This window comes from Corythoichthys intestinalis, chromosome 3, assembly GCF_030265065.1.
Source record: "Corythoichthys intestinalis isolate RoL2023-P3 chromosome 3, ASM3026506v1, whole genome shotgun sequence".
Lineage (NCBI taxonomy): Eukaryota > Metazoa > Chordata > Actinopteri > Syngnathiformes > Syngnathidae > Corythoichthys > Corythoichthys intestinalis.
Window position 1 is genome coordinate 18,323,560 of NC_080397.1, and position 26,884 is coordinate 18,350,443.

The 26,884-nt window shown below is 39.9% G+C and overlaps 1 protein-coding gene across 7 annotated transcripts in view; it reads right to left on the reverse strand.

Annotated features, from left to right (window-relative positions):
* Nucleotides 1-26,884, reverse strand: part of pde4d (phosphodiesterase 4D, cAMP-specific) — a 465,837-nt gene that overhangs the window by 181,047 nt on the left and 257,906 nt on the right. The window contains exon 1 of one of the 7 annotated variants that reach the window (XM_057830866.1): nt 25,057-26,405. The exons of 5 other annotated variants lie outside the window; for them this stretch is intronic. In XM_057830866.1, coding sequence (XP_057686849.1) covers nt 25,057-25,319 — 263 coding nt within the window. In that variant the 5' untranslated portion in view covers nt 25,320-26,405. Of the gene's footprint in view, nt 1-25,056; nt 26,406-26,884 lie in introns of those variants that run through there. One more of the 7 variants, XM_057830873.1, reaches the window with a different exon arrangement.

Sequence of the window (26,884 nt, forward strand, 5' to 3'; positions counted from 1 at the left end):
AATCCCTTTAAAAAGACAATTTGGAAACACCGCATCCATCTGCCATCATCAAGACAGGGGAGGACAACATGTTCATGAAGGCAGATGCGGAACCAAGCTCGTGCCACAACAAAGACCAGGCGTTTTTGTATCCATGTTGCCGCTGTGTTATGAAAGGTATGTTCTTCCTATCCCTGCATTTTCATGTGTTCGGTGCTCAAAAAATACTACAGCTTAAAATTTTGCGCATGAAACGACTTGTTGCCTTTGGTATTGTTATTATGATGATGATTTTAATTATGATGATCTTTAATAGTATTTACTACAACTACCCGGGGGCGGCCGAGAGCCTGGGACAGACGGTGGCTTGCCTCACGGCGGACCGTCAGCTCGATCCAGAGATCCAACTACGAGCTTTCTACCTGCAGCAACTTTAAGATACGCTATGGGAGCTGGAATTACCGAGGACAGTGGGAGAAAGCCCGTCTGTAGGCTGCCGAGGGTCAGCGTAATGTCGGGTCAGAGTTTGGCGAGGCTCTCAAGCCGCTCCGAAGCGATGCTGTCTGGTATCACATTCTTGTATGCAATTTTTTCATAATAATTTTATAAATTGTTATTCAGTGACCTGTTCTGCACATGCACCAATCGTGTTAAATAAAATAAGACATGGAATCATGTTGTCCACATGTTTTATTGCAATCTGCAATAAAAAAAAATGACATACTTTTTTATATATATATATATATATATATATATATATATATATATATGTGTGTGTGTACAGTACATAACTTGTAGCATTTCCTTGTAACAACAAAATCCGTGTCAGCCCTTCTACATTCGGCAAATGTCATACTAGTATATATTGTAATTTCACCTCATTTTGGTCACTCAAATGGTCGGCGTATCAATACCTCACGTCAACACAGGCTGACAGATTGTTATAATTTTGTCCATGAATGATCAACAAAGTAATAAAAACGATCATACAATGTCATCTACGTCTCATCTACGTCGTGCTGAATCAATTTTTGGAGATTCCGTAGGTTCCTCTAGCTAGATTTTGCAGTTTTAACTTTGTAAACACACTGCTTACTTCAACCGCAATTCATGTTATTCTTTCTAAACAGGACGTTTGGAGCAGATATTTTCCAAGATGGTGCTGCCCATAGTTGTATTTATCTACAAATTAGGCAATTTACATGTTAAACGCGGTTCAAAACACACACACACACAAATAAAATCAATATCAAATTTTTATTGAAGTTGTTGTATTCATTATTTGCAGTCTGTACAGTGGCCTTAAGTTCCTAGCACAGTGCCTGTAAATAAAATGAATCATTATAAGGACATCTCTCCCAAATAAGCCTCTCTGGCATTGATTGTACTTTGTTCCTTATAACCAGCCCAGTACTTAAGTCTTAGCTCCAATAAATGGCTTACAGTATCCAATAAAGTGACAACCTCCACTTGTTTAATAATAAATTACACACTTGTTAGATTACGTCCTTTACTGGGTTAGTTCATACACCAGCTGCGAGTCACAGCACTAAAAATGTCTTTACGTTCCATCATTCCTTAACAAGATCAGGCAGTCCCCTATAGGCAACCGTGACCAATGGATTTACTGCAGAAATCTATCATTAAGTCATCTCACTTTCCAGATAATAAAGCCCTCTCAACTTAATGTGATAATAAAGCACGTGGAGCCCTCATTTTCACTCACATAATGTTAAGTCATCCCTCTGAAATGATGAAAATGTGTGGCAAATGAAGTCTTTATCGTTGAACGGTGATAACAATGTAAAGCTAAAGCAAGCACAAATGACAATTTGACCGTCTCATCAAGACATACACTCCATTATAAACTTTCCAGCACCTATCTCCTTTTCACACTTTTGTTTCTGCATTAGGGCTGCAACTAACGATTATTTTTATATTCGGTTTATGTAGTCTACAACTATACTGTTTTAAGTACATAAAACTTGTAATAGAATTTCTTAGTACACAAATTCGACAAAAGTCATGTTCATTTAAATTTAAAAAAGTGCTGCTGATTGACTTTTTTATGGGCAAAGTGCTGACATAATATGTTTCAGTGACTCATTTATTGTTTTTAAACAAATTAAACAACAAAATCGAATAAGGAGGAGGCAGAATGTAATGAATCCGTTTTCTTTATCAAACAGTTGTTCATAATTACAATCCAAATCCAATTTCAAAGCACACTCTTTTGAATGACAATTTACAGTTTGAATGGAACTTTGTGTTGAAAGGAGACTCCAAGCTGTTGTATGGATGGGTTTATGTGTGTGGTTTCTTTATAAAAAGTGATAAAAATAAGATAACTTTACTATCTAACTTTAACTCAAGTGCAAATACTGTATGCTTCTCCAAAAGTCAATACAAAGGGGTACTTAAGACACTGCATAATAGCATAATCGCTACCGAGCTAAGCGCTCTGTGCTAAGTAGTAGTTCATCAACAAAGAATACAAACAATACAATTAGCATCATTTACTCACCTCTGATGGAGGCACATTGGATTTAACAACACAAAAGACAATCTAACTCTTGACACTACGTAATATTAATGATTCAGCAACCCAACCTGAGTTTATCAGTTAACTCTCTCTCTCTTTCGCAAACCACTGACGTGCACATAGCCTCACTCAACCAAACGGGACTGCTCATAGCTGCCGGCAAAAATCAATGATCAAATTAGTTGGCAACTAATTTATTGATCTATTTAATTGATTAGTTGTTGCAGCCTTATTCTGCTTGCTAATCTGTGGCAGGTTTTTCATTAGCAGCCACATTCATCAGAAGGGTGGTTACTTGATGATCCCTCTGGAATCAGCTATCAAAACTTACTACAACAACATCAGAAAACACTGAATTCAAAGTTCACAGAGGAACAAAAGAAGGAACACGACAATTGACAAAAAATTACAGCGAAAACAATAAGTGTGAAGTGACATACAGTAGAGCAACACTGCATGGACACCATTATTGGTACACACATTGTTTGACAAAGCTGATGAGAACAGGTAAAGATGACAACCAAACAAGGCATGGGACAAGTAAAAAACACATGAAACGAAACTAAATCCAACCAAAACAAAGGAGGAGTCCATAAAAAACTAAACATGGCAGCCTCAAAAACATTGTAATGTGGACTACTGGTTTGCTGATCTGCTCACTACTAGATATGTGGCGATTAACGGTTTAAAGGTATACCGTGGTATGAAAACTCCACGGTTTCAAAACCACAAAAATCTTCTGTCATACCATCCCTACGGTATTAGCTATTTTTTATGTCCTTTTGTGTGAACTTTTTCCCCCATCGAAGAAAACAAAAACGCTGGTATGGGAATACTTCAACTACAGAAAAGTTACAGAAGGCTGCAGCTTAGAGGAGGAGGGCCAACTGACGTGTAAAACATGTTTGCGGAGGGTGGCTGCCGAGAGGCAATACCTCCAATATGATTTTAAAATCAAACACTGTCATGAACGTTTCCCACCAGCTACGAGAGTTAACTCCAGCGTGTTTAGTGTATCTAGTGGTGGTAAAACATGTGTCACACACACCTGCTTTTTATGGAAAATAATTCAATTATTTTTGTTCTGATGGTAATAATGTTGAGCCGTGGCTGTGGGTTTAGGCTTACCTAAATGACTGCATTTATTGTATTTTATTTATTTTAGAATGTTTCAGTTATTTTTTTTAATGTATTTTAACTTAACATTATACATAAGTTCCAATTTGCTACTATGTTTTGAAAAATAAAAAATCCTGTTCAATGGGAAAAAAAAACAGATATCTCAAAGTAACACATTTTAGAGCTGTAATTGGAATACCATGATACCGTGAAACCGTGATATTTTGGCCTAAGGTTATCATACCATCAGATTCTAATACTGGCACATGCATATTAACTATCGAGAGGCTCGTGGACATAGGTGGACTATGAATGATTCACTTCAGCCAAATTTTTACGATATGGTACCATATTTTTCAGACTATAAAATGCACCAGATTATAAGGCTCACCATCAATGAACAAGGATATTTTCATACATGAGGCACACCCGAATTAAAGGAGTCAATGTACTGTGTTTGTCATTTGTTTAGATTTTGAAATTAAAATGTTCTAATGTTTTATTTATTAATTTGAGTATTATTTGTTTTATTGTTTTTTTTATGGGTTTGATGACTGATGAATGTGTGTCTTGAGCACTTTACTGGAGGATTATAATACAGTTACGCAGTGACAAAATAGGTTCGAGGTCAAGCACAAACAAATTCATACAAAAAGCGCACTATCCATTTATTGGGAAAGAAAACAGGATGTGCCTTAGAGTCTGAAAAATACGGCAGTAGGATTTTAACGCGTTTCACTTATTTTGGCACATGAAATTGTTTATTAAGGATATTTAAATTTTAGTCTATTTTTTATGAAGTTAAATGTTTTTTTGTTGTTGTTGTTGTTTTTTTTCGCGAAGCAGTTATTTTACCAGCATTATTATCTGAGTTGTTAGTGCAAGTTATAGAGTGTATTCACTGCACATATATGTAGAGTCCATACGCACTTCCAAATCAAATCCATGGAAAAGTAACTTATTTGTAAGGCAAACATAAAACCAATATAACTTTTCATAACACAACAAAAATAAGACTTCAAACAGACTACTTCTACATATTCAAAAGAAATTGAAAATAGAATGAATGGGGGTGGGTACGTGCTTGTTACTGTGGCCACCGGCAGAATCCTTCTGTCATCGGACTGAATCAAACAGGATATCAGCATATCAAAACAAAGCCTTTGATGACGCTCTACAGCTGTGCCCATTCAAGCCCCATTCATGTGTGTCATTGTTTAATGAAAAGCGATGGAGTGCTAACCTCCGCTAGACACCTGAGTGTCTGCACCAGTTGAAAGCCAGTCATTGTCAATGTCTTCAAGGCCTCTGTATTTGCAAAATGTGAAAAACATTTAAAACAGCATGTCTGCTACTCTATCACTCAGGTCACTGCATTTTTTCTTCCAAAAAATTGCCGAAGAATTGTGTGTATTTAATCTTTTTGGCTTCCTCGTTAAATTTACCAATGGACAAAGGAAGTGGAAAAATCCATAGTTAGGTCAACAATTTCTGCACGGAGAAGTTAAATCACTTAGAACAGCACAATCAGACAATGAATGTAACAAAATCAGATAGCTATTTTCAATGCAGCCAGACATCTTTCTGGACAAAATCTGTATATCAATCCAGCAAAAAGCTTTCAACTTGGATAAATAAATTTGTCAGATTCAGGTTGTTGCTGCTAAGGATTCAAAGCTTATAGTTTTGCTTTTTTAGTCATACTTTTAAGATCTTAGCACTGTTACAATTGTTAGGTTTTAATTTTTATGAACTCTGAGTAATTTATCTGAAATTTCTTCCCGAAGTGTTATTAATTCTGTTTTTTTAAATTTTTTAAATTTAAATTTTTAAACATTTTTTAAAATAAAGGCACCATACCGTTACACCCCTATGTAATATACAGGAGGAGTAGAAGTATTTGCACCCCTTGTGATTTTGGAAGTCCACCCACTAAGAAATTAGGTAGAGGTCTGAAATTTCAATCATAGATGCATGTCCACTCAGAGACATAATCTTTAAAAAAAATCCAGAAATCACATTGTATGATTTTTAAAAAATAATTTATTTGTAATTTACTGGGGTTCATAAGTATTTGTACCCCTGAGAATCAGCAATAATTATGACACTCAAAGAGTTGTAGGTAGGAGTCAGCCTACCTTAAAAAAAAGTCCACCTTTACCCCATGAGTAACCACCCACCCACCACCCGTTTGAGCTCATTATTGTCACTTCTGCACCCCACAGTCAGTGATAATTCAACTGCTACCATGGGCAAGACAAGAAAGCTTTCAAAAGACAGTAGAGAAAAAAATGTTGAGCTCCACAAAGCTGGAAAAGGCTATGGGACAATTGGGAAAGCAGCTTGGTGATAATAAATCAAGAGGTGCAGCAATTGTTAGAAAATGGAAAAGGCTTAACATGACTGATAACCTAACTCGGACTGGGTCGCCATGTAAACTCTCTCCTCGTGGGCATCACTGATGATGAGAAAAGTGAGGGCTCAGCCAAGAACTACACGGCAGGAGCTGGTCAACGACCTGAAGAGAGCTTGATGCCCAGTTTTAAAGGCTACTGTCAGTAGAAAAATAGGACGCAATGGTTTAAGATCATGCATTGCTCAGAAGGGTCCCCTGTTGAAGCCAGTACATGGGAAGGCCCGTCTGAGGTTTGCCAGGGACCATCTGAATGATGCAGAGGAGTCATGGGAGAAGGTCATGTGGTCAGATGAGACCAAAGTAGAACTTTTTTGTGCAAACTTTACTCGTCGTGTGTGGAGGAAAAAGAAGGATGAGTACAATCCCAAGAACACCATCCCCACTGTGAAGTATGGGGGTGCAAACCTCATGCTTATGGGCTACTTTTCGACAAAGTGGACAGGACGACTGTTCTGTACTGTACTGTCAGATTTTGAGCCACAACCTCCTTCCCTCAGTCAGACACTTGAAGATGAGTTGTAGCTGGATCTTCCAACATGACAATGATCCGAAGCACACAGCCAAGCTGTCCAAGGAGTGGCTGTGTAAAAAGCATATCAAGGTACTGGAGTGGCCAAGCCAATCCCCAGACCTCAATCCGATAGAAAATCTTTGGATGGAGCTGAAACTTCGTGCTTCTCAACGACAGCTCCGAAACCTGACAGATCTAGAGAAGATTACTGTGGAGGAATGGGCTAAAATCCCTTTTTCCATATGTGAAAACCTGGTGAAGAACTACAGAAAGCGTCCGACCTCTGTAATTGCAAACAAAAGTTTCTGCACTAATTATTCAAACTGATTTTCTCAGGGGTACAAATACTCATGAACCCCAGTAAATTACATACAAATTATACCCCCAAAAAATAATACAATGTGATTTCTGGATTTTTTTTCAGATTATGTCTCTATGAGTGGAAATGCATCCATGATTGAAATTTCAGACCTTTACCTATTTTCTAAGTGGGTGAACTTTCAAAATCATAAGGGATGAGGGCTGCTCCTCACTCTATAGAAGTTTTTGAGTTTTTTCCAACAAATATTCCACAATGTATTTCAGCTTGACAATAAAATCAAAATCGTTTTTGAGACGATTAAAACCTGCTTTTTTATTCCCTCACTTTGAAATTCCTCTCATCTTGTGTCACCCATCACCGTCTCTGTCACAAGTACACAAAGTCAAAGCTGAGTCACACAGCCCTGACTAATCCCTGATCGCCAGACAGAAGAAGTCGCTGTGCGCCCATTTGTGGTAGTGTGCGTGTCACAAGCAAAACTGTGTATGCCCAATCTGCCTTGATTTTATCGAACGACATGTTAATGCTCAAACAGCAGCAGCCGCGCCGCTCATACGTATGCAAGTAATTTCTTCTCCTGGGTAAATAGGACCATTTGGCCTGATAAAAACCTAAAGGATCCTCCATGCTTTGGCTTGAATTCAAAAGAAGCAGTGATTTTTTTTTTTTTTTTAAAGAAGCAAAAAAAAAAAAAAAAAGCGCTACAAGATCCCAAGAGGTGAACTGGAATTCATGCGTCTTTGTATCAGCCAGAGAAAGACAGTGACAAATTGAACTGGTACATTAACTGTAAAGAGTGTGCGCCTATTTTTAATAGTTTCTTTTTACCTGTTTCGAGTGCAGCATTTAGTATGTCCTGTACGTGCGTGGTGTGACTCACGATGGCTACGCTTGTAAGAGGTGTGTGTGTTTAAACATTATTTTCTCCATTATCAGAGGGCTAAGAAATGTGTGACTTGCATATTGCAATACTTTGTGCAATAGTCTTTTAAATTAAGGTGATTTATACGATGTGTTCGCCATCACTTCAACTCAGTGAGATCCAATACAAGAGTTGTATCTCAAATTTAGTCATTCCCAAACTTGTAATCGTCAGTTCTGATAATACATTAACCTGGGTATTGTTGTAAATGTAGTTTGCAGTGGTTTCAAAGATTATTGCCTAAATACAGCAAAAAGCTATAAAATAATGATGAAAATAGCAATATCAGCAGTCATGCACTTTGGTCCTCTACCTGGAGCCACACATTAAACATTCATCATCCATTCATCAGTCACCTGTCAACAATATTCCCATCAAAGCCACATGGCGAGTGAAGAAGCCCTAGCATCAGCTTAACACTGCCAAAGCCACCTGTTTCCCTCACTCCCCCCTCACTGATATGGCCCACTCTTCCTGTTACATAAAGTGCCAGTCGCACTGTTGCAATGCAGCATCAGATGCGGTTGTGCAACAGTATTAAAAATACTTCAGGGTCAGTTGGGAGGGAAGTTGAAAACAGCAACTACGGCACAGGGAATGTAAAGTGGAGTTGTGAGTGTTGGCGGGGGTTAGGGCGCACACCTTATAACATTGATTTGTTGATGCTGTGCTTTTGTTACCTCCAACAAGCTTGAAAATGTTAAGGTGAGCGGTACTGTTTTTAGTAAAGGAAATATGTAGTGCCCCATTTAAGGTGGCAAGGTTTTTTTTTTTTTTTTTTTTCTTTTTTTTTTTTTAAAGAACCATCCATAATCCCAATCATTTGTATATTTTAATTTAAAGTATATGAATAAAGTATCAATTTGAAGCTTTCCCGATTGCATATTTATGCACCGGAGCCTGAGTCACCGGGTTATGAGAATCTGCCAAATCCAAACACATTACTGTCCCACTGTGCTACCTTCATAATGTGAATTATTTTTAAACAAGAATAACGTAGAAAAATGCTTGTCTTTATAAAATGCTTCAGTGAGTGAGTCCACACAAATCCACTGAAGCTGCTGAGAACAGCCTCTTACTTACACAATAAGTTGCCACAGCACACTTATGAAAGTTTAACTTTGATTAACACATTTGTGCCTGTGATCCTAGAGCTATCAAGCTTTTCTGTCAAGATCAAAGCTCTACAAACCTGTCAATTATTATTAACTTTAAATACCAAACGCAGTTTAGCCGCACTGTGTAGCAGGAGGATGGGTGAGAGGCTGTTGCGCTGTACGAGCATGAAGCAGAAAAACAGATATATATTTTTTTTTTAAATTAAAAACCCGATCCTTTTCACCCGATTCCAATCCTATGAAAAATGGCGCTATCGGCCCGATTTCCGATCACGTGATCGGATCAGGACATCCCTACTTTCAATATTTAGTAGTTTTTAAACATAGACATCTATGCATAAAGTTTGTGTAATTGTGAGGGCATCACATGACCTTGACATGATCATTATTTTTTCACTCAGGTGCCATTCTCATTGGAGTTGTACCATCCTCAGAAATGTGCCACTTGATATGATTTGTTTTACAATAGGATTGGTGCTTCTGTTGTGTTGATGCTATGTTGCAAAAGGACTTTAATTGACTGTTAGCATTTGTTTACATGTACTGCTTCCTTCTTGTCATCTGACCAATGCAGAGATTGCTTTTTCTACAATGTCGGTCTGATCAGCCAAACACAAAAATGGCCCCCTATGCTGCTGCTCCCCTACATTGGCAGAGGTCTGTGTTTCACTGACAGCTGTTGTAGTCACTGATTAAATCAACATTCACATACAAATGCGGAGACACGATGGAAGCGATGCAAACTACAAGCATTGTGCTGTTATTATGAAGCGCGCGTGGCTCAGACAGCAATTAAACCCCTGCGCATGAACATGTGTCACAAGGTGCTCTGCTCTGGTAATGGAGGTGTCACTATATCTGAATTTCAAGGTGTCACTATATCTGAGTTTCAGATTCTGAGAGGCTGTCACTTTGACTGTGCATACCACAACCCAACTTATTTAGTTATACTGTACTAGTATATGCTCTCATGTTATCAATGCCCTCATCCTTTTACAGAACAAAGCGGTTATCGACAGGTTATCGAGGTCCCACCGCTTGTTAAAACTAGTATTTTGACAAGATGGTATTATCATCAAAAATAACCACTCAAGAGCTAGCTGACACGTAAAGCAAATCTGCTAAAGTCAGACGAACTAGACAAGTTTAAAAACGGATTCAACCTATTTTGGGAGAAATCCCTAAACTCTTCCGCACCAGGATTTGGAATGTGTTCTGGTCCATTTTGTGAAGATAAACTTCGTAAAAGGTGCATAGTGTCCTGGTTCTCTGACATTGAGCCGCCGAGCCGCAGGCAAGCCTTACAAATCCAGTAAATGAACGTATGCATTTGTTGTAGTTTACTACAATACTTAATAGTTAATGCTATGTGTGATTATGGCTTAAATAGTAAAGCTTGTGTTCACTGATGGCCAATGCGCATCTGTGTCATTTTTTTCTCAAGATGTCAGTTGGTCAAGTGTCAAGTGATCGACGGGCAGTGGGTTTAAAAACAACAAGATGTCAGTTGGTCAAGTGTCAAGTGATCGACGGGCAGTGGGTTTAAAAACAAATCTTTTATTTTGTCCCTTCTGGTTAATTTTGATTCCCGATTGTAGTAACACTTGTGACACCCCACATCAGGCCATCAACACTTTTCCACTGGCACACCTACTGACCCATAGCCCTTCAGAATTAACCTTTCAAATTTCAGTATTTAAATTTGAGCTAGTCAGCCACATATTTTTGCTAAGGTGATCAAAAAAGACCAACTAAAATAGCTTTTTATTCTTTGTAATATTGGGAAACATGACTTTTAAATACAAAATATGTAATTTTTCTTTTTTTCCTGTTTAGTTTGACAGAAAAAAAACCCCAAAAAAACAGATATAGTTCAGTTTTATGCCACTCTCTAGTGCTCGAGCATTTTTTTTGCCTCACAAGTGAAGGCAAAAAAAAAACATGGGTGTAATTCCATGTTGTGATATTCGTATGCTGGGTCGTTCTTAATTCACAGCTCTACTGTATTACATTCATGGATGGCCAAGTCAAACGCAGACATTGCAAAAGTTTGCACACCCTGCTTTGCGTATTCCAATGTTAAAGTTCACGTGTGTTTACATTTTTGATAAACATGATAATGGTTTTAATGTTTGTTTCAGCGATTCAGCATTTGTGTCAGATTGATGCTTGATGAAAAAAACAATTTGAGAGCAGTTTCCATTCAACTCCAGCCGGGTAAAAGTGTCGCAGCTCTGCCATCAGTCCAATCAGTCCACTGAGATACATTGTTTCCTTAATGAAGTGTGGAGTATTACCACTGTGTGTGAGTGCGTGTCACCAGAATTTAGCATCCAGTGGCACTGTGAATCCTAGCGGTGGTAAAACAATAAGATGATTGAGGTAAATTATACTGGTGTCTCTTGCTCTCATAAATAAATTGTCTTTGCCTTTGCCCTCACTGCAAGACCTCTCTACTCATCTGCAATATCATCTGATTTTGGTTTTATCTGACACTTCTTATTTGTGGCGTTCTGTCCTAAATGTCAAAACAATAACACAGCACACTGCCTTGATTAGTCAGGCCTTGCTCCTTGCTTACAGCCTGGCATTACTCTTTTGCCAAACACGATGCAAAGGACATTTGTCTTGCATTTTCATACATAGCAACTGGCACATCTCAGTTTATATCAACACCTACAGGCAGTTTGAGTCATGTTTCTGCCAAGAGTTAAAGTTCATTTCCCAAGGTACAACTCCAATCACTAACCCATGATAAGGTTTGTTTCTACAGCAAGGTTTGTGGGTGGGACAGAAATGTCAGTGTTGACAACATTACCAGTGTGTTACAAACCAATGAGGGTTTAGGGTTTAAAAGTGGGAAATCTTTCCAGTTTTGTTTTTAAGCTTCAATCCAGACACTTGAAGGATAAGGAATTTCAGAACTTTTAATGGTCTTGACTACTCACCTTGCCTTGCTTTACTTTTAGTGTGCCAATGGAAGAATGGGTACGCATTACCATGACAATTACTGAATCTAGGGAGAGCCATGGTTTCAAGACAACAGTACAGCCACCAACAAGAAGTAGCCTACTATATATTTAAAGGCGATTTATATTAATAACAAACTCCTGAACAAGATTGTGAAACATAAATGTTAGTGGCTGGTTATTTGGTATCAGTTGGACACTATTTTTATGTTGCAGGGTTTCCCCCACAAACCAAAGATCGTGGCGCACCGCCACACCAAAATAAAAGCCGCTATGCCTTGCAAATGAGATTTTTTTTTTTTTTTTTAAGATTTAAAAATCCATTCTAATTTATAATTTTATAATATGATGTTTAAATGAATACATGAAGCTCATTTGTATGCACTATTTGCCATAAGTCGTCTGAAATAGCACGTCAAATACAAATTGTTCCTTAACACGCTTCATTTTGAAAAGCGCATCAGTCCTCCTATTGAAAGCTTGCGACTGGCTAAGTATGTCGGCTCAGCGCAGAGATGGAAATCAGGAGAAAAATATACAGAAAGGCATTTGAAGTTAATGAATGTACTTCTGGTTCAAGACTGTGACAACGACCTGAATATTGACATTGACTTAACGTTTTCTTTATGGTGTATCTTTGACCCGAATCGCCGCGTCCCAGGTGCTCTTAAGTTCCGAAGGGTATTAGCTCTCACGTTCAGAGGAGTAGAAATAACCAAATGGTTATGGCAAACGTTGTATTTTAATGTTGAGGTAACATTTTCAAAACTGAATGAGGCAAGATGTTGAAGCTGTAGACGCAGATCTGAAAGGCGCACAATCCAGGGTAGGATAAGTAAGCAAAAAAAGCAAACAAGGAATATAGGTGGGACCCATCATGGACAAAAATGGCAAAGTTCAAGCCGTGGCTGTACCACAAAAATCAGGGTGAGTGTTTAGAATCGTGCACTTATTATATTTTTAATAATCATAAATGTATTATTTTACCTTAAATTGTGGTGTTGAAAAAGGTTCTGTTTATAACCTGGCATATTCCTTATCCAAAAAAAATACAAAACAGATGGTGTATTTGCAATGAAAGAAGTATTTTTCATCTCATTGAGACAAATCATTGTATGAATTTGAACTAACAATCAGAAAAGTAACTCACACAAAGACACTTTAGTTTGAACTAAAGTTAGATTGACTAATGTAGATTTGACATATTTGATTTAAGTCCAAATGGGCAATCCATTGAATGTGTTTCAGAATATGGACCAGGTCAGCATGATGTCAAAGATGGCATCACAGACTTATGAATTGGGAGAGCTGTATACCCTTGCTTGAGCCAACTGTCGGCCTTTGCGTTGACAGTGCCCATCTCAACAGTGAACTGTGAGAGATTTCTCTGCAATAAACAGAATAAGACATCTGGTCAACTATACATTGTACAGAACAGTACAATGTAAGGTAGGGATAATTGAGTGTCGTAATTTCCTAGATCTAATTTTTTTCGTACTCCTGTGTAAGTGAAAACAGACTTGAGAAACAGGGGGACTATCATGCAGAATTCCTCACATTGACTATAAATGGACTACATATTTCTGATTTTATTTGTTTTTTTAGTCCAGGAAAGTCAAGTGTTCCCAGGCAGGATACAAACTTGGCAAAGCTTGGAAAAAAATCAGTTTTGTTAAGAAAATCATATTTGTCATGATATGAAACGAATTTGCTGGAGCACAACATGATAGGGTTGTCAAACTCCGACGCAGCCCACCACCACCGCAGCTTCAAAAAATCCTAGTGGAAACCTTGTGTTGGCATGAAAGTTCAAGTTTTTCCTGCACATAATGACTGCTAGAGTCTGGTATGCAGTAGTATTGTTAGTGGGGGGTTTTCTTGTGCCATTTTCTTAGAAACTCTAGTAATGCTGTCAGAATCGTACCTTTGGGCTTTGGAATGTTAGTTGTTCTGTGTAGTGCAGCCATTGCTTAAAAAGAAAGAAGAGACATTGTCGAATACATTGTACTGAAAAGTTTGTTTGCAGATGGACATTTGGGGGCTTTTGACAGCGGGTAAAAAATACTGTATCAAAGTGAAAGCACTTTACAGTCCACCCTCCAATCCCATTTCCAATATCTAATTATTTTAATAGGTTTGCCAATCTAGTGTTGTAATACCCGCCATGACGGTACAGTAATACCACTCTGCAAGGCGCCTCAAGGTGTAGATATTGAAATTCTTCACTGGTAAAAGGTGGGGTAATGTCACCCTTGCATCCTCTACAGCAGTGCTTCTCAATTATTTTCTGTTACGCCCCCCCAAGGAAGACGTAAATGTTTCGCGCCCCCCCCAAACTCTCTGTCGCCACTGTAAACAGTACTATTATAAGTACGCCTCAGCCTAACATTGTGTCTTTTTTTCTATTAAAGAAAAAAGCAACATAGATCAACTTATAATAAAATATAACTTTATTAACATTGTTTTGCTTGTAACAGAAAAGACTTAACGCGTATCAATTTGCCTGAAGTAAATAAATAAATAAATAAATAAATAAAGTCATATCCAAACTGTAAAAATACACTCAAGGTACATTTTTGACCATTTGATACTGAAAAATAAAATGTAATAAAATCAGTAAATGATAACAAATTCAAATTGATTAGAAACATTTACTCTTCAAGACAACATGCCAAAAAAATTTGACCGAAAAAAACAAAACTTAATAGAAGGGGGAAAAAAGTGTCTTTGGACAGAAGGAAAGTTTTTATTTTCGCCGATTCACCACAGTGATCACTGGTTTACTGATATAACACTGACAAAGCGGGACGATTGTGACAATTGGGAATATTCGACACGTTTTCGCTGAAAAACAATCAAGCGGCTTATCAATGAGATTGAGGTCTAATGTCTTTAAGTGGCGTCTTAACTGATTTGGCTTCAGACTCTCCTGTCAGGACTGGACTCGAGGCAGGACTCAAATGCAGAGTTTTCTTGTTTAACAAAAATGTATTTATTTTACAATATGGCACAACAAAAGGTCACTCCACAGTGGGAGGCAAAAATCTCATCATCAACACAAAGTAACAAATTAACTCAGAAAAGCTGACAAAATATTCGCGATCGAAAGGCAGGTTCTTCAACAAAAATTCACTTTACAGGGAAGGCAAAAATACTATCAAACGCAAAGCAGCAAACAAACTCAAAAAGCCTTACTAAATTCTTCAGGACTAGGTTCACGTGGTAGCTTTGGCTGTGGACGATAGCAGGCTGGAATGACACGTCAGCGGACGAAGGCACTCTGGCACAAAACAAAGGGGAGGCTGACTATATATATATACACACAGAAGGTAATGGGGAACAGGTGGAACTAATTGGTGATTAGGGAGCACATGAGGAAGGGCAAGTGCTCTGAAACAAGGAGGGGAAGACTTTCAAAATAAAGCAGGAAATAACCATGACACGACAAACCTCACCACGGTGTGACATCTCCGCTATAATCATTTTTAGACTCAGCAAACAGTGGTCTTTCCTCATTTCCCACTATATTAAAAGTCAAAGCCAAAAGACAAACGGCCCGAAAAAAGCGGCCGAGGGAGAACCGTTGGTGAGGGCGGTGGTCGTGACGATCCCAAGCCGAAAACGGCACTTCTCGGCCGGACACGTGAGAACCGGAGAAGACAGTGGGTCGCAGCGTGAGTCCAGCTCTACATGAGTCTCTTCCGTGTGCTCTTGCTTACCTTCAAAAATACTGCACGCACTTTGAAAATGAGAGCGCCACTGCCACCCACGGAGTGGATGTGCAAGTACACTTTATTCTAGTACGGCCAAAAAAAAACAAAAAAAAAACATGTTCCCCGAGGTCACTCGCGCCACCCCTGGCATCGCTCTGCGCCCCCCTGGGGGGGCGCGCCCCACCATTTGAGAAGTACTGCTCTACAGGAACGATACCATGACTGGTACTACTACGACTACAATTCAAAAATGGTCAATTTAGGCTGATAAATGAGTTATGAATGTCCTTATTTTTCCATTTTGCAGAATTAACCATTGCACAGTGATTCTTAAAGATATCGCATATATATGCAATGCATAATATATATCTTGACCCGGCAGTCATCAATAGGTTAGGGGTGAAGATTAATGATGTCACAATATCCACAGTACATATCTGATTGAGCTACGCATGTGGTGAAAACACAAGCCAGATCATAGTACAGTGCTACCTCTACATACGATTCATTTTGTTCCAGGACCTGGTTTGTAAGTTGAAATGGCCGTATGTCGTGCAGGATTTTCCTATAAGAATATATAACGATTCAATTCATTCGTTCCACAACCAAAAACCTACACTGGATCCTTAAAATTACTACTGGATCAATTACAAATAGCAATTACACATAGCAAAATAAATAAATTACAAATACAAATCGGAATATTCATAGTAATAATATTAATAATTAAGTGACAAATTGGGTTCTAATGTAGCGGTTGTGTTTTGCATGCTGTTCCTGAACGCACCGTGAGACTGACATAGTGAGAGAGGTGCGGAAGTGTTTTTACTTTCTCTTTCCATGTTGTTGGTGACGGCTATGGCGGACAGTAGCCGTGTTGTGTTGCACAAGTTCTGAAATAAACTATTAAAAACCTGACGAACCTGGCGACTTCCTTGCTGATGATACAATAATATTAATTGTCACCTTAACTTATAAAGACTGGCGAGGCCGTAGGAGGGCTGTCGAGATCGTACAAATTCTATGGCGGTATTGTCAAGCCACTTCACGGACGCGCACACCACGCCCATGTTTTTCTTTCCCTCTTAATTTCAATGCTAAGCATCCCCTTTTTCCTTTTTTCACTACCTACACTAACCTTCTTGGGACCCATGTTGATTTCTCTCTCAAGAAAATCCGCATCTGTCCCTCTTGTGGGAAAACAATAACGCTGTTACAAATCGTCGTATTTCGAGCAAGTTGCCAAATGTCGAGACAAATGACGAGTCAAATTTTACATCAAATGTCGAAAGGATCGTATGTTGATGCTATCGTATATCGAGGTACCATTGTATACTCTTTCTAAACTGTACTATGGGTCTTACTTCCAGATGTCCAAACAGGAACCTGAAGTGGAGTACATCAAAAGTTCACACAGAAAGGTGTTTTAAATGCATTAAGGATCAAGATTTATAGATAACTCAGGAAACAAAGAGGTAATGGCCAAACAAGACAGAGAGTAAAAAATGTGTCAACTGAAACCAAGGAAGTGCGATACAAACAATTAGAAGATCACAATGTATTTGACGTCTGTTGCAGCACAGATACTGTTAAACACAAGAAATTAAGTGGGTGCAGAAAAACGACAAAATATATTGACCAGAGTATTAGTTACGCTACAGGGCACAGCAGTGTTTCGACAAATGGGTGGAGGGAGTGGGTGTGTGACAATGTGTTGACCGGTATTCAATTAATTTGCCTCATTAATCACATTAAAATTGCCAGCTCCAGCCATGAGTGTGAATTAAGCAGAAATTTTCTCTTTAAATCATGACAGATCTTTGTATAATGAATCTATGACACCATTTGCTATGCCATGCTATTTCCATTATATCACTATGGAGAAAATCTCCACGTATTAATTGTGCACAGTGGAAAAGATCTTTAAAAATCTCCTTTAAGTGGCAGATTGGGAGGAAGGATGATGGTGGTGTGAATGATTACATAATCCAAAGTAACTACCAAGGACAAACCGTTGTGTTCTCGTTTGTGCTCTCAGACACAGATAATGAAGTTATGAAATTTGAAATTACTCAGAAACGCTTGGAACATGCAGTATACATGTGCTAGGTGCTGAAAGATGGATAACAGTGATAATAAAACTGATGGGGGTTTAATAAAGACAAGACTCAAAAAAGATTATGCAAGAAAACAGTAAAGCCACATTTGAAGCATCGATGGAGCGGTTGCACATATAGGTTTATGTGGTGGAGGGTTTTGTGTGTCCTAATGATCCTAGGAGGTATGAAAGGTGGGATATTTTTTTTGGCTGAGTCAACCATGGCAAAAAGGTCCGAGGTGAGGGACCAGAGGGGGGGCAGTTCGGAGCCTATTATGCCTTTGGTTGTGTCGGTGGGCTTATACATATATGTGCACATTTAAAATTCATGGCAATAACATCTCACAGAGCTGTTACTTTATAAACAACTAAGGGTGTAATGGTACATGTATTTGTATTGAACCGTTTCGGTACGGGGTTCTCGGTTCGGAACGGAGGCGTACCAAACGAATTTCTGACGTAATGTAACCCTTACTTTTCGAGGCTGTGAGTCGATCGGGTTAGTTTCTTTGTGTAGATTATATTTACTCCGTCTTCTCTCTACTATAATAGGGACCAACACAGTAAGACTGTGGACAGTATAACCCAGAAATGTCAACGGCGCGACAACGTGGCCGCCGCGAGAACGCAGTGAAATGCGGGCGTTAAAGTCAATCAGCCAATGCACACCAGTCGCAGTGCGGCCACGTGTTACGCGTCCCAGAAACTGCTCAACGCGACGCACGCGAAAAGAACGGCAGACTTTATTATTTGACGCGAGGCGCGGACCTCCTGCGTCAATACTACTAGCTAGGATCGGGCAGACCGGAAGTCACTCGTGTAAAAATACGGTGGATCCGGTCGATTTTCAAACTAATATGCAATCAAGACCCACTTTTTGAGTCCATCAGATCTCTTGAATGGTAGATCGGGGCACAGTTGGATTGTCTTTGTTGATTTACTGCTGTCTTCTCTGCTATAATAATAATGGCCCCGTGTTCAATACAAAACCCTCCTAACACAACAAAACAAGTAGGAACTAATATTCACATACGAACTAAAGTTATACAACATAAAATATACAATATAAATGAATACTACATCACTTTGTAAATTATAAACAGATAATAAAATAAATAATAGCCCATTTAAATAAAATAAATTGAAATGAGCTAAAACACCTGTAATTAAATAATAAGAATAACACACAGGTCCTGCTGACACAATTGAATTTATTAATTTCTGTGTGGCGCTTTATCTTGAGAAAATCCACCAATAAAGCTTTTGAAAACCGTTCATAAAAAAAAAAAATGATTTATTGAGGCATTTCATTTGTTGTTGTCAGTTGTTAAAATCTTTGTCATTGGGATTGCTTTTTTCTTTAGCACAGGACTTCTTTTTACGCGGGGTCTGAAAGGCAAATTGTTGTTGGATTATTATCTTTCAATGCCCGCTACTTTTTGAGCAGAATTCTAGCTTTGTATAGGCTAATGTTCCCATTGTTGAAAACACAAAAGTGTATAATAAACAACTAGCACATTTATATTTTGCATTTTTTTTCTTACTGTACCGAAAATAAACCGAACCGTGACCTCAAAACCGAGGTACGTACCGAACCGAGATTTTGGTGTACGGTTACACCCCATAAACAACTGTTATATAATCTGTAATATTCATAAAATGGATAGCGATTTATATACTACACGAACTGTGGTTTACCGTGCCCAGCGCACAGTGTTGGTTTTTCTATAAACTGTCAAGTAAAATGTAGGAAAGAGAAGAGAGACGTCTTGAATAGACCACCAGGTCGAAACTTGTAGGCGTCTCTCTATTCTCTTTCAAACTTTTCCCCTCGACTCTCTGTATATGAACCAACATTGTGTGTGCGCGCGCAGGGCACGAGAATTTCTGCAGTGGAACCACTTCCAGATACGCTGCATTTTTTGCTCTTTTTGTCCGTCTATTCTGTAGCCTACCCCATCATCTGCTGACGTTTTGTTGTGTTTGTTTGTGACACCCGACCATTCTCTAGTATGTAATTACTCTTTTAAATTACATAACTTGCATAAAAACTCACTGTCTATCTGCACAGCTCCTGCTGTGGCGTTTCATGTGTAATATTCTGATTGGATGTTTTCCGAGGCACCCTGAAGCGCACGCAACGTTGATGTTGTTTTGTTCATGTGTAGAGGGAGTGAGAGACAGTCTGCCGAGAGCCACAGGTTGAGGAAGTGTTGTTAGCACCGTGTGTTAATAAAAACCAAAGTTGTCAGCATGTCATGTGTTTGATATCATTGCCAGAAAAACATAATAGGACACCATGCAGCTTCCTTTTTAATGTTGTCCTTATAATGATGATCCGCTGCATCATAAATCACTTTGTGACTTTCCACCTCCATGATGGAGTGTTTTTCGTTCATGTTCGCTGGTGTTTAACCGTGAATAAGTAACTAAGCTGTTGACTCCAGGCCCGGCTCCGCCCATTTTGTCGGATGCGTCTCCAGCAAAAATAGCCTAAACCATCCGGCGGGCTGCGGCACACCGGAGATTTCCGCAGTCAATCCGGAGCACTGACGCGTCCGGTATACGTTGAACAATAGGATATAATGGGAATGGATTGTCTCCGGCGATATTTTTTGCCGGAGCCAGACCGAACCCGGAACGATCATGCATCTGGTGTATTTGGGGCCTAAGGATAGCTCAGAAGATGATCAGAAACACATTTGAATTGAGTTTTCCTTCGTCCGAACGGGGGCACCCGGATCCACATCATGTGCCAGGCCTGCACCCATGGGGCACAGCCCAGAGAGGCGATGTGGGTTTGTTTGTTTATTATTTATTTTCCCTGCAGGCATGACAAATCCAAACAAACATACAGCATTTATATGTGTTTACAATTAATTCAACCCGAAAAGAAAAGGGCTGACGGGAGAAGCCGAAGCTTATTGAAACCCGTCCCCAGTACACCATATAGGACGCAGAAAATATCGAATATCAATTTTTGACATTCAGATTTCGTAATGATTACAAGTTCGTTTTTTTTTTGTTTTTTTTATAATATCCCATCTGATTGTTAATTTTCCCAATAGTCCATTGTCGATCGTGGCAATGTGCTCGTTATGTTGATTAGATCCAGTAGATTAGTTCATAATTCAGTAATTAGTTTATTCAGTTGATTCAATCCAGAAGATAGGGAATAGCTGAGGACCGATGGTAGGCCGTGTTCGCCACCTTCCTTTTGTTGACTTAATCCTCGTCGCAGTCTTCGTTCCTTGCTGACTCCCGACGAACATTCATCTCGCAGCGCACCAAAAGGAAACATCCCCGATATCGTTCCACTTCGAGTGTGGTCAGACACAGCGGCCGCCATCTACCCCAGCCATCCTCCACAATATCCAGACTTTAAGGTGTTTTCCGGGCAGGCGATCATCACTGTAGTATTTGCACTGCTCCGGTCTATTGACGTAAAAGTATTTATCAGGATCCAATATGTCATTTGGTTCATTGGAACAATCTTCAAATTGGTCTTCCAACTGTAATTGTGATAAGCATATTTGGGAGGTTTTCTCTTCCAGCTGGCGCCTGAGTTATCAGAAACAGATAACAGAGCTCAGGAAAATGCGTCCTTCGCCTTCAAGTGTCTGAGTGTTGGGTTCCCCTGAGCATGGACCCACCACATGTGGGAGGGGTCGTTCCTCATAATGACCACCATTTTCATGGATAAGGCCGAAGTAGGATGATTGACTTCGTGTCATCCGACTTGCAGCCGCTTGTCTCGTTAGGTGAAGAAAAATCAGAGCTGTCAACTGATCGGCACCTGGTTGGTAATTGGCTCTGATGGTGGAGGACGATGCCCGGCAGACCCATTATGCAAGGGTCTGCTGGGAATACCCGTCAGGGAGTCCCTTATTTACCGTTCTATCAACATTCCAACCCTCAACAATGGTCACGAGCTGTGGGTTGGACTGGCGGTCAAAATGACCTTCCTCCGCAGGTTTTACGGGCTCTCTCTTAGAGATAGGGTGAGAACCTTGGTCTTTTGGCAGGAGCTCAGAGTAGAATCGCTGATCCTTCGCATCAAGAGGGGTAAGATCAGGTGGCTCCTAGACACTTCCTTGATGGGGTCTTCTCTTACCAGGAGGAGGCCTCGGGGTCAATCCAGGTCATGCTGGGGGGGATATGTCTCTCAGCCTACCGCAGGGTTCCCCTCGAGGAGCTGGACAAGGGAAAGACTGGGATTCCCTCCTAAAGCTGCTGCCACCGGGATTTGGCCTCAGATGAAGCGTAAGAACATGGTAATGTATGGTAGGACTCAAAGTAGACTATGCAAGGAAACAGTAGAGCTACATTTGAAGTATCAATGGAGAGGTCATAGAGGTAGTTACCAGATATATTGGAATAATTTTAAACGTGCATGTCCATGCCGTTGGGGAGTGCAACTTTTAGAAGATGCATCAGCGACAATGTGAATATACTGTACAGAGTTTTGAAAGAAACTTTCTTTCTCGATTTAATTTGGTAAGCTGCCAAGTGAAACGGTCTTTTGAAACTGAATTTCCAAAGGACCGAAGCCAATTTTAGAAACACACACACACCATTGGAGTATGGACAATTCTTGAAAATTCCATGGGCCAACATCCTATCTTTGAAAATAAATCCTTGGAAGTGTTTTAAAACCCTGCAGTAGCGGATATTGCCACTGGAGATTGGCTTCAATACAGAGAAATCTTCTATAGATCCCCACTCTAACGCGCCCAATTTGTTAATCAAAATAAACTCGTTTAAAGCCTGGTACAAACTAATTTGGACTGGACTGTACGGCGACACCATTGCTTTATGACAAAAGTACGGTGAGCGATATTTCTGTACTACAAATGTTAAGTCATAATCTGTCTTTAAAAACTCAAAATGGACTTCTGGACCACTCCCGCCCCCACTGCCATGGTAGTTCCGCTTTACACTAGTTTTTTTTTTTTTTTTTAAATGTTGTTCTAGGGGTGTTTTAAAATAATCAATTCAGAGACAGTCTCGTATCGATTCTAAATCTATCTGTATCGATCCTTACATGTGTGGTTTTGGTAGAGATAAACTATTCAGTGGCTACACTTCTACTCCCGTCCAGTAGTTGGCTGCGCATAGTAGCATTGCCTTGCAGTCTACTGAAGTGACGACAGCATTAGGCTAATCCGAGTAGAGATTTACGTCGCCCTCGAATGGATGCACGGATTAGTCCTTTTATAAGTCATAAATTTTGCCTTTGACTGCAAAAACCGAGACCTGGAGTATTTAGAATCCTCTGTTTAGGCAGGTTTGGGCTAAAGAAGGTTTACACAAAAAAAAGAAATGATGTTCTAATGAAAGGCAGATGTTGTTCAAACATAAAAACATTTTTACTTGAGTGCTCAATGAGGTTTCAGGAATAAATTGATATAAATGTACAGTGTTTCAAAATGTTTGACCCCATTTTGTACGCCAATAATTTTGACAATTTTCGTTGGAATGACTTCAAATTTTCACAGCTTCTGTAGAAACATTTCAGGTTTTTGTGTTTAACGTTTGACATTTCTATCTTTTCAGGTTAAGAAATGCCGTTCACTTCAAAAGAAAAGGCATTTTGCGTGTTAGAGTATGCTCGGACTCAGTCACCGAAGACAGTGCAGCGTGCCTTCTTCACAAATTTTGCAAAGAAGGCACCAACTACAAAACAAATTAGGACTTGGCACCAAAAATTTCAAGAAATTTCAGCGAGTTTGGCGCGAGCTCGAATACCAACTCAACGTGTGCAGAGTCACAGGCGGCGCTCATATTGAACATTTATGAAAATCTGTCATAGAACCAACAAATATTTGTACTTTTTTTGTGAATTTAACCAATAAATTTATGGACCTTCAACATAAAGTGTATTTAGTTTCATTAAGATTCATCAAGTAGTATCCGAGAAATGGGAATTTAGAATGGGGTCACCCATTTTGGAACACCCTGTGCTTATGTCCATTTCGATTTTTTATTTTCCTAAAGTGAAATACAAATATTGCAATAATCGTCTTCAAGTGTAGTATCGGGATTAATCGGGATCGCGTCCAATGGTGACTTTCGAACCGTGATACGAATCGTATCACCAGATATGAGCCAAAACACAATGTTCACAATTTTTTGGAAAGGATCGGAAGTTGCCAACAAGTCGTTACATTTCTCTTGTTCATTAAAAACTTGGACAAAAATTTGAACATGGTTGAATGACTGATGAACAAGACCCTAATGAAAATGCCAAATACTGCAAAATGAGCTTCACAAACAGAGGCGAAAAACATGGCAGCTGTCATGGCAGCCCTTGAACACTGAGAGGTAGGGGGCGTATGGAGGTCACCTAACAATATGGTTGACATCAGCTAGCCCAATCTTTTTTCTGTAAAGACGGGAAAAAATACCTTAGTATAACACTAACGAAGAAACACAGCATAGCAAACTCACCGACTAGTTAAGTTAGCACTGCTCGCAACCTGACACTGTAGCATGCTAACACTGTCATAAATCATGGAAATCCTGTGCATGCATAAAACTAGAGCACATCAATTACAAGGAGATTGGAAGTCAGTGGGTGAAGAAGGAACTGGTTACTGTGGGGGGTGAGCGGTATGATGGCACAGCGGCCAGGGAATATAGCTGAAAGCATTTGGCGTGGGCGCGCCTGATTGAGCTTGATAGACAGTCAAAGATAGAGCTCTAATTAATACTCCAAAAACTAAAAACTGTTGCAGGCCATTGCGAGAAACCTTTTCTGAAGTTGTATAATATACGGTATTTAGATACTATTAGAGTACAGTAACCCCTGTTCATTGCAGAGGTTTTGTTAAAAAAAAAAAAAAAAAAAAAGTCCAAAAGAAAAGCTATCATATTTGAAAAAAAAATGTTTTAACCCTCCCACACGCTTTAAACAGAGGTAAAATTGACCATTTTTGAAAATTAATTGCAACTAAATCAAACTGAACCCAAAAAGTGCATGGAAAATTAAATATATATTATCATGCCCTTTTGTCAGATCCATGCGTGGAAGGGTCCAGCTGTGAGCTGTGGGTGACAGCAACTCATGCACTGTGTTGGTGTTTTACTATTTTCAATAGATAGCTAAAACATATACGTCAGTCACAATGGCACTCCCTTCCCACATGCCAAAGCATCCCAATGAGTTGACTACACCCACCCCTCGTCCTCCCCAAAAACACACAGTTTACATACTAGACGGATGTGCCACAAAATAATCTGCTATATGTAAAGGCAAAATCTAGAAAGTTCTTGAAAGTTTTTCCTAAAATGTGTGCTTAAGAGGCTAGCATTATTTTTAAATGTACAGTCTGTATATGGTCTCACCATGTGTGTGCCACGGTGAAGCGCCGCTGCTTGTGGATGTTGTTGTTAAGGAGCATGCGGCGGAGCAGCCGCGGCGAGTTGCGCGGCGAGAGGCGGGGAGAGATCGAGGAAGGCGAGCGCCGGTGTCCTCGAGGTCTCTCTGGGTGCAGCAGGTTTTCACGCAAGATTTTCACCAGGTCCTCGTTCAGGCCGGAGTGTTTGGGCATGGGGGGCACGGCCAGGGTGTCCTGGTGCGTCGGCCCCATGGCAGCCTGTTGGGCCATGCCTTGCCCAGGGCTTGGCCACCAGCCCCACCAATAGCACCAGGAATACGCCTGAGATCGGAATCCAAAATCACCTTTATTGTAGCACGATGGACTGAGAAGAATCTGCAAAAGACACGCACTTCCCAAAATTCCTCTGGACAGTAAAGGGAAAAAATGTTGCCAGGTAAAAAAAATTTAAAAAATTAAAAAAAAAAAAAAAATTAAAGAATTGTAAATCCCTCTTTCCCTCCTGTCGCCTTGTCAAGAGATGATCACAGAGGAGAGGTGCTGCCTTTGTCTGCAACACTACGCTAGATGTCTGCTGTGAGAAGATGAGGGGACGTTGCAACAGAGAGAAGGCGGGAGGCAAAAAAAAAAAAAAAAAAGGAGGGGAACAAAACGATTCCCGTCTTTCAGAGCAGATGCACAGTCCAGCAAATCCAAAACTGGCAAGAGTTTAACTAAATGAAGGAGTGCGTGCCCCCTGAATGGTGCAGCACTGTTTCATGAAAACTAACCATAGGAAACCATCACCACCTCAGCGTGACTAAATCCAGTAAGGCTTGCTGGAGTTCTGCACCATCCAATCGAGCAATTCATCCATCATCCTCCTCCTCCCATCTTTCCTCCCGACACACACACACACACACAGAAAATGACTGCTGACTGCAGCCGGTTTACAAGCTACTGATCCTTCGGAGCAGCACGTAGCAAGCATGTGTGACTGTGCGAGTGTGTGTTTAGTGAAGGATAAAAAGAGGGAGGAATAAAGCCTGTTTGAGTGATGTTGCAAAGGTGTTTTAATACTAGCGTGCTTCTGAGAGTGGAATCGTGTGGCGCAAGGGAACTGATGGCAGACTCCACGTCAAGATATGGTGAGGGACAGCCAAGAATGTGATGTGTGTGCCTAAATATTTACACATCTTCAGGGGACATAATGGAAAATTGGAATGTTTACGTATATCTGAAAATGTGTGCGAGAGAGGCGTTTTGCTTTTCCTAATTCACAGAATGACCTAATCACTAAAGTTTTCCAGACCACCAAGGGGGAAGAGAACCACAGTCACATTCAAGTTCGTAAACACTTGTCACCCGTATTAGTGTCGAGTGTCCAGCCAACTCTCAGAGAGTCATAAGCTGCATGATCTACAGCCGGGGTCCTCAATTAGCGGACCGCGGTCCACGACCAGACCTCAGCACACCTCTCTGCGGACCCACGGACGAACGGAAAAAAATGGAAAAAAACAACAACAAAAATCAACATATATCATTTGTATGAATCGCCGATCTATCGCTATGCGCTACTATTCTATCGCTAAATTCTGTTTCATTTTTAATCAAATATCTTCCATGTTCTCACTTCTGTTGTCATCTCTATGGCAACGAAGCGCTGATTGGCTGAGAGTGCCTGCGTGGATTCGCTGACTGGCTGATAGAGCGTGCATGGATGTGCTGATTGGCTGAGAGCGCCTGCATGCTACTAGCTAGCATGGACGGACCGCAGCAGTGTCAGCAACCTCAAACACGAGTCGCACCCGGCACTTTGCAATCTGTTTGTACATGCTGTTGTGTACTTTATTTTT